Source organism: Rhipicephalus microplus, chromosome 7 (assembly GCF_043290135.1).
Source record: "Rhipicephalus microplus isolate Deutch F79 chromosome 7, USDA_Rmic, whole genome shotgun sequence".
In the NCBI taxonomy this organism is placed as follows: domain Eukaryota; kingdom Metazoa; phylum Arthropoda; class Arachnida; order Ixodida; family Ixodidae; genus Rhipicephalus; species Rhipicephalus microplus.
This window is the reverse complement of record NC_134706.1, coordinates 96,440,953-96,450,194: the sequence shown is the minus strand read 5'-3', so window position 1 is coordinate 96,450,194 and position 9,242 is coordinate 96,440,953. Positions and strand designations below refer to the sequence as shown.

The 9,242-nt window shown below is 48.7% G+C and overlaps 1 protein-coding gene across 1 annotated transcript in view; it reads right to left on the bottom strand.

Moving 5' to 3' along the window:
* Positions 1–4,364: 4,364 nt before the first annotated feature.
* LOC119180363 (uncharacterized) overlaps positions 4,365–9,242 on the bottom strand; it is a 70,168-nt gene continuing 65,290 nt past the window's right edge. The window contains exon 8 of the mRNA XM_037431552.2: positions 4,365–8,592. Within this exon, the coding sequence (XP_037287449.2) occupies positions 5,343–8,592 (3,250 nt within the window). The 3' untranslated portion in view covers positions 4,365–5,342. The remainder of the gene's footprint in view (positions 8,593–9,242) is intronic.

Sequence of the window (9,242 nt, the reverse complement as noted above, 5' to 3'; positions counted from 1 at the left end):
GTCCAAACCCAAACTTGGTCACCAGGTTCATAATTAACTTCTCGATGTTGGTTGTTGTACCGCTGTGCATCTGCGCACTGTTAAGTTCGGATGTGCACACGGGCCAGTTGACGTGCTTCCTCAGCGCGCTGAATGTACTCATGGATGTCGGGGGCTAATTGGTCGAGCTTGTCGATGTCCTTATATGGAATCATGGCGTCCAGCATAGTTCTAACATCTCGATCATAAACGAGCCGGAATGGTGTGAAGCGTGTAGGTCCCTGCGTTGCAGTGTTATACGCAAATGTTAGGTACGGCAGGATGTCGTCCCACGTTTTGTGCTGCACATCCACGTACATAGAGATCATGTCAGCTAGCGTTTTGTTTAGACTTTCTGTTAAACCATTAATCTGAGGGTGATACGCAGTGGTCTTTCGATGGGTTGTGAAACTCAACCTGAAGATATCATCCAAGAGTTTCGCTGTGAATGATGTTCCTCGATCAGTGATGACATGTGACGGGGCGCCATGCCGTAGCACAATTTGATGCATAAAAAAACTGGCAACTTCAGATGCGGTCCCTCGTGGCAACGCCTTCGTCTCAGCGTAACGCGTCAAATAATCGGTTGCGACAATAATCCGTTTGTTGCCAGAAGAAGACAAAGGAAACGGGCCTAGGAGGTTCATCCCCACTTGTTCAAACAGTGTACGTGGTGGATCGATCGGTTGTAGATGGCCTGCAGGCTTTAAATGTGGTGTCTTGCGACGCTGGCATTCACGGCATTCCTTCATGTAGCGTTTGACACAGGCAGACATTTTAGGCCAGTAGTAGAGTTGTCGCACCCGATCCATAGTTCTCGAGTAGCCCCGATGGCCAGATGTGGGCTCGTCGGGGCAAGCTAATAAGACGTCATCGCGGAGGGCTTCAGGCACGACGAGAAGATGAGACCTGTCACCAGCACCGGCGTTCCTTTTGTATAAGACGCCATTTCGTAGGCAAAATGATGGCAACGTTCGCAACATCGGACGAGGAATGGGCGCAGTGCCACCTTCTAAACGATCTAAAATCATTCTTAGATTGGCGTCATTTCGTTGATGCGACATCAGATCCGGTCCGCTGACAGTTGCCACGAAGGCGCCGTCCTCTTCTGCGCTAGTACTGGTGGATTGAAGAGGTGCTCGTGATAGCGTGTCGGCGTCTTCGTGCTTTTTGCCTGACTTGTACACGATGGTGACATCAAATTCCTGAAGGCGCAGACTTCATCGTGCTAATCTTCCTGAAGGGTCTCGTAGATTGGTCAACCAGCACAAAGCATGATAATCAGTCACCACTTTAAATGGTCTTCCATAGAGATATGGCCTTAACTTTGTAATTGCCCAAATGACCGCGAGATATTCTTTCTCTGATGTGGAATAATTAGATTCTGCACGAGACAGTGTGCGACTTGCGTAGGCTATCACCCGTTCAATGCCATCTTGTCTTTGTACCAAATAGCTCCAAGACCAATATTGCTGGCATCAGTGCCTACTTCAGTGTCAGCATCTTCATCGAAGTGGCCGAGCACGGGAGGGGAAGAGAGCCGGTGCTGTAGTTCCGCAAAGGCAGTCTGCTGTTCGTCAGCCGAGACAAATGGTGTGTCATCACGCGTGAGGCGTAATAGTGGCTCCGCAATGTTAGAGAAATTTTCAATAAAGCGCCGGTAATAAGCGCACGGACCCAGAAATCATCGAAGACTTTTCTTGTCAGTTGGAGGTGGGAAAGCGGTGACGGCAGCAGTTTTGTCAGGATCAGGCCGAACACCAACGGCGCTCACGACATGACCAAAAAACTTTAATTCCTCGTAGCCGAAATGACATTTCTCAGGCTTGAGTGTGAGATCGGCCGATCTAATGGCTCCGAGTACATTTCGAAGGCGACGAAGATGCTCGTCAAACGTTTCTGAAAACACAACGACATCATCGAGGTAGACGAGACAGCTTTTTCACTTGAGGTCTGCCAGGACGGTGTCCATCATTCGCTGGAACGTGGCTGGAGCGGAACAAAGGCCGAAAGGGAGCACTTTTAATTCATAAAGGCCATCCGGCATTACAAAAGCGGTCTTTTCCCGGTCACGTTCATCGACCTTTATTTGCCAATAACCGCTCTTAAAGTCGACGGACGAAAAATACTTATGATTATGATGAAAATATGATCATAATACCCCACATATTAATCAATCAATCAATCTTCAGCTGATGCGAACTGTCGTCAACTTTGACGTCGGAATGTAACTTTAAGCCCACCTAACGCAACTTCGCGCCCTTTTTGGTGACTCCTTGCACTCTGCACTTCTCCCGAGTCACCCCTGAAACTTTCCCGTAGGAAGTCAAGGCCACGTGCACGTGTTTATCGCTCACTCCATGCAGCAATCAATGTAGCTTCAAGCAAACCTCGGGGTTTTTTGGGTCGATAAGCAAACAGGGGCGATCCTTTACATTTACGTCGACAGCAGAGAGCAGCGTCTGAGCAGCACACCGCCACGGTGGTCTAGTGGCTAAGGTACTAGGCAGCTGACCCGCAGGTCACGGGATCAAATTCCGGCTGCGGCGGCAGTATTTTCGATGGAGGCGGAAATGCTGTAGGCCCGTGTGCTAAGTTTTGGGTGCACGTGAAAGAACCCCAGGTGGTCTAAATTTCCGGAGCTCTTCACTACGGCGTCTCTCATAATAATACGGTGGTTTTGGGACGGTAAACACTGCATAATTTGATATGTGTGGTTTAACACAACATAATTTGATATGTGGGGTTTAATGTCTCAAAACCACCATACGATTATGAGAGACACCGTAGTGGAGGGTTCCAGAAATTTTGACCACCTGGGGTTCTTTAACATGCGCCCGAATCTGAGCACACGGGCCTACATCATTTCCGCCTCCATCAGAAATGCAGCCGCCACAGCCGGGATTTGATCCCACGACCTGCGGGTCAGCAGCCGAGTGGAGTACCTTAGCCACTAGACCGCCGCGGTGGGGCGTAAACCCCACATATCGATCAATCAATGTCTGAGCGTCGATATCACTTGTCATTGTCACAGCCCACACATTGTTCATCTGATACGCCCCCAACGCCCAAACGTCAGTGAGCACACCAAGTACCGGGTAAGGCCAGGGTTTTCGATTACCATGCATAAAAACCACGTTAGCAACGATGTGTCCGGTAGACAGATTGAGCAAAATAACCTGATATTCGTCAGAACAAGGTCCGAAAACCCTGTTTCCGCGGCCCGCACGGGCCGCTGAAGCCGCTTGGTTGAGGCCAAAAAACCCGCGGCCGTATCCCTCGAAAGCCGTAGGTGGAATCGACATGGCCGCACGTGTGCTTTTGAATACAGTGGAACGAACTTGATCTGCTTGGAAATGCAGTGAAAGTAGCTTTATAGCTTTACAAACAGGTGCGTCATGTACATATGCTATGCTTCACAATGCAACCTGAAATATTGCAGTAATGATATGTGTACAAGCACCCATTATCAGTAAGCGTTAGAACACGCGATTATCATAACCGTGTTGTGGTCTAAAGCCGTTAGCCCACTACAATATTCACACGTGCTATACGACGCCTATTCTTTTAAGCCCACGTGGTATGTGTATAGCAAGTTTGGAAAGGTTTCGTGGTGTCTGAAGTACGCGCTAGGCACACGATATCGATATCACGTTCAACTCCTGAAGGCGACGCTTTAAGAACCCCTAATTTGTGTTAGTATCCACGCTGATGCACCTTTGCGGGTTCTTCATTACGTGGTTTCCTCAATACGAAACTACTGCGCCGTGTCAGCCGTGCATAAATGCTGTATGCAATAATGCATATTTAGTTATGTGGGGAATGACCTATAAGATTGAGTGCAACGGCTGGAGTATCGACGAGACTTTCAAGTCCCTCAAGTGCTATGGACTATCTTTGGACAATGAATACTCGATCGGCGAGAATCTTCAGACCAGCTAAATCAAAATATCTTCCCAGTGCGTGAGATCTGCGAACGAAAGTTACAAAAGGCGGCGACAGTGTAGTGGTGATCTGTGAGCGCTAGTAAAGTGATCTGCCGCCTGCGACATCGAACTCAAAATTGTTACAACAATGTCAGCGGCATCAACAGTGGGCTTGATGTTCCGCTTCGAGATCCCTCTTACGATGTCTCTCTATGAGTCAGCTATCGCCTATATGGCTAAGTTTTTTATATCGAATGCCTTTCAGCTAACCTTCGCCCTTAACTTCTGTCGTCATACTCTTTCTATACTCGTGTCGTTTTTAATGTTCTATTCTCTTGACTGACAGCTTCTGTAAGTTCAAGAACTTTTATTGACGTGTAAATGTGTGCAAAATGTAATGTAAGACAGACAAAATTGAACTAATGTATTGTAGAATTTATTTCTCAACAATGACAGTTTTAGTTTCAGACAACTCAGCACAAAAGTCGTGCTTCCAGCAAGTGTCATAAAATTATGACCACACTTAGTCCCTCGTTGGACTGTGTAGCTTAAGCTAGCGAACATCTTTATGTTCTTTTCTTTATTTTCTTGTGGCTGCTAGAGCAAAATTTATATCACTAGAATCAACCATACACGATGGTATGCGGTGACGCAGCAAGAAATATTTTGTTATCATTTGTGTAGGGTTTATACGTATGTTCTTGCTCTTTCATGATGGATAGCTGTTTCAAACATGAACATCTGTCATACGTGTGGACGGTAGTCTATACACTAGTTGAAGAGTATGGTACTTAAGTTTCGAGCAATCCGTTCGTGGACTGATTCCTTTAGTTTTTCTACAGACAAAAATACAAACGCAAGATGACATGACAAAGGAGAAAAATAATTACTTCATGTGATCTTAGCTCTATGGCAAGTCACGAGTATATCTTCCACAAAAAAACACTATTCTACCATGAGAAATTGCTACCATGATAAACAGTGATTCTGCATCACAAAGTACAAGGCACGTCTTAAAAAGAAAAACAGTTCACAGAATGCAAAACACATGGTCTCTCTTTTCAGGCATTAACGCAATATCGGGTACCATAACTTCACCAAAGCGTAGTCAACTGTAGTGAAAGCATAGAGGTTTTAAGTTTTTCAGTGAAACTTGTGTTGGTAGTCTGCCGAGGACGCGCTTCACCGGCGTTCCTTCAAAGCTAGAAATCTTACAATAAAATCTCATGAGGGCCCCATCAATGGAGCTCCACTCTATCACCTTTGTAACCAGAAGCACATTTCCCTTTGTACAGTCTTTCATCTCGACTTGGCACGTGTTGCACTGCTCTGCAGTTTCTTGGCGTTTGCGAGGCTCTTCGCACTGACTAGCCGTGTTGACAAGTGTGCGAGAAACACTCATGCAGACTCGTTAGGCGACGGCTCCTCATCACCCGGCATTGAGCAGTCCACGCTCCCCTCAAAATCGCAGTTGCCCGTCTTAGCGTTGAACAGCAGGCCTCCCTTGCAGTAGTGCGAGAACGTCTGGCCACCGTGGCAGCGATAGAAGACGTGGCAGCGACGGGCCACGTCCGGGTAAAAACCGTCCGGCAGTTGATCGCACTGAAAGTGAAATCCAGGAGGCACGCCATGGGCGTGATGCCTGCGTGAAAAAGGCGTCTTTGACGTCGACGTTCTCGACAGCTTGCAGTTCACACAGCCTCGGTGACGAGGAGGCGCGCAGGTCACCTTATCCGGCACATCACACATCTGTTTGATGGGGCTGAAAAGGAGACCTTGCGGGCACTCGTAAGTCTTGCTTTTACTTTTCGTACATACATGGTACCTACGACAGCCAGATTTGAAGTCAGCGAAAACACCTGTCTTCACGCACTTAATGCGACGCTTTCGCGTCGCACTAAGATGTTGTTGTGGGAAAGGAAGCAAGGTGACATCTCCGAGGGCAGTTGCTGGAAGTGGCGCCCCAACACCTGAATATCCTGGGGAAGGTTTAGAGCTCACGGAACCACTTTGTCCTGTAGGTGTCTCAACAGCCTTCGTTGACGCTTCTAATTCTGGAGCAGGAGTTGGCTTGCCATCATAACTTTGTTCCTGTGAAGGAACTGAAAGTGACTTGCTGCCGAAACCTTGCTCTTGTGAAGGGACTGGATCTGGCTTGTTGTCATAACTGTGTTCTTGTAAAGGCACTAGTTGTGCCTTGCCATCATACTTTTGTTCTTGTGAAGTGACTGTACGTGGCCTGCTGTCATCAGTTTGTTTTTGTGAAGAGACTGGAGGTGGCATGTTGTCATGGTTTTGCTCTTCTGAAGGCACTGTAACAGTCTTGCTGTCATAACTTTGCTCTTGTAAAGGCACTGGACGTGTGCTACGGTCATTGGTTTCTTCTTGTAAAGCCACTGAAGGTGGATTGTTGTCGTGACTATATTCTCGTGAAGGCACTAGAAGTGCCTTGCTGTCATAATTCTGTTGTTGTGGCGGGACTGGGCGTGGCCTTTTGTCATAAGTTTCTTCTTGTAAAGGCACTGGAACTGGTTTGCTGTCATGACTTTGTTCTTCTAGAGGGACTGGACGTGGCCTGATGTTATAAATTTCTCCTTGTAGAGGCACTTCAGGTGTATCGCTGTGATAGCTTTGTTGCTGTAAAGACACTGAATGACTCGGTGCTTCAGTTGTGGCTCTTGTTGGTTCTCTCACTGGTTGTTTGGTCTGTGACTGTATCGGTGGCAGTATCGGTTCTTGATACGCAACCTGGGATGGTGTTTGTGCTGCCCATGACTGCTTCAGTGGTGCTACTGTCACTGGGACGTTAACAACCGCTGCTTGCGTAACTCGTGCATGCCCCACCCTCGTGTGTGATTTGCGTGCTTGGGTGACCCGTGCTTCCGTAACTGGTGCTCGTGTGACTGTTGGAGGTGTACTTCGTGCCCGGGAAGCCTGAGACCGTGTCGCGTCCCGAGTTGGTGCTCGCGTAGCTGCCCATTTGGGTGCTCGTGTCGCAGCCCACGCCCCGTCCCACGAGTCTGACCACGTAGTTCTGCGTGTATCCGCTCGGGCCGTTCCTCTCGTTGTTGCTCTTGTTGTCGCAGGTACCGGAGCCGGTGTGGTTAACTGTGAAACTCCAGGCAGGGTTTGGCGTGTTGTGATTCTTTCAGTGGTCACAGCAGTGGTAGGTTGCGTCGTTTCTGTGGTAAATTTCGCAGTCGTTTCTGGCGCAAACTCCGAGTAATAGTCTGTTTCGTATTCGACGACATAATCTGGTGTGCTTCCCTGTGTAGTTACCGTAGTGCTGGCCTGCGTTGTCGACGGTGTAGTTTCTGGTGCAAGCTCTTTTATATTCTGCGCTGTAGTAACCGGAGGTACTGTACTTGTTTCTGGTAAGCTCTTTGGTCTCGCTTCTGTTTCGTAGTCCTTGATGAAAGGAGGTACAGTTACTGGCGTATCGTCCAGACGAGGCAGGGGCACACCCTCTGGAATTTTTCTTGCAACTAGTCCAACGGCCGGTTCTGGAGCACGTTCTGGCGTTGTCACTGGCGTAGTTTGTCTCGCGACACCGGCTGGGGCTTCAGGGGCATGTTCTGGCAAAATGTCTGTGTAGTAATCGTCGTAATCTGGCTGCGATGCCGGCGATATTGTAGGTGCGGGGGCTAATGTCGTCGTTGTCGATGTCGTCGTGGTCGCGGTCATCGTTGTTGTCGTGGTTGTAGCCACAGTAGTTGTCGATGTGGTAGGTCGCGCCGTCGTAGAAACTGGCCTTGTAGATTCCACAGGTGCTAACGTAGTCGAGCGCGCAGGTGCTCGCGTAGCGGCCCAACTGCCTTGCCATGATGCGGCCCATGTAGTTCCTCTCGTCGCCGTACGAGCGCTTCCCCTCGACGACGCTCGTGCAGTTACAACAGCCGGCGCAGATGTCGTTAGCTTAGTCGTGTACTCCGTTGTCGTTCGTCGGGTGGGTGCCACCGTGGATGGAGGTGTACTCGTTGTTGTACTAGTCTCTGTTGTGGTAACAGGGGCGTTCAAGAGGGCAGGCGGCTGCGTCACCGAGAAGTGCCGGTCTACGTGACACAGCACCGAGCTCGAGCAAAGAAGAAGCACGGGATTGAACCTTGTACCTGTAGGGCAGAGCATGATCCTTTTGCGGCCTCCTTCGCACGAGTAATACCTCGCGCAGTCGTGGCCCTGCGTTTCGTCAGGGTGCAAGCCATCGCGTCTTCCGTCACAGGTGAAGTCATCGTCAGCATTCTCTGGAAGTGCCAGGTCGGTCACGTCGGTGCCACGGTCTATGTCACAGGCGTTCCTCTCAGGGTCGAAGACCGTACCTGAGGGACAACGGAAATTGAACGCTCCGGCAGGAGCACACACGTGGAAGTCCTGACGGTCGATGGACGGCAGAACCTCAGCAACTTCTCCGCAGTCGACATCGAAGTCTGTGTCGTTGATTCTTACGACAAGTCCGGTGACAGATATGGAGGCCCGCGGCCTCAGCACAGTCTCGGTACAGCCGACTGTAGGGCGGCAAATCATCCTCTCGGGGTCGAACGAGTGACCCTTTGGGCATGCGTACGAGACACCCTCGGAGCCAACGCACTCGTGCCAGAATCTGCAGCCGCTGCTCTCGTCAACGAAGAGTCCAGGTGAGCCCTCGGGGCACCTGCGAGGATGACACAGAGTCATGAAAGGTGTCTGCAAACACGTCTCTAGATTAGCTTCAATTTTTAACACCTACTAATGTTTTATACGTCCTAACAGCGTGAAAAACACGAACAAAAAGAAGATCATAGGCACACCGCCGAAACGTCTATAGTTGACCCGTGAATGTTTTTCTTGTCCTATTTTAGTCTACAACAGTGCTGTGCTGTTTACAAAACTAAAATCAGAGTTTTTGCTAGCTCTGAAAACAAGACTTAGTATTATCTTCGTGCCATCACAATTTACTTCACCTATTGGCGGTTCTTAGTTCAGGTTTCTGTAGAGTTTTTATCTTTATTATATACAGGCATACAGCTTGTTCACAATCTAGAATTCTGTCAAATAAGTAAAGAGGTCAATATAGCGTAGAGAAATTTTCATGCCCACAACAGAACTCTTTTACATGATAAGACATATGCTAGGGCTAGTTGCTGATTGGGAATCAACATCACGAGGCTCTACATTTCCACCTAAAAACTTGCCTTCACGCCTCTCTTATAAAATAATTGATTGTCAAGTACGGTTTAGCGTCTTAACAGCGCTATATGATTGAGAGACGCCGTTGCGGAAGGCTCCGGAAATTTTGAGCCCATGGGGTTCTTTAGCATGCAT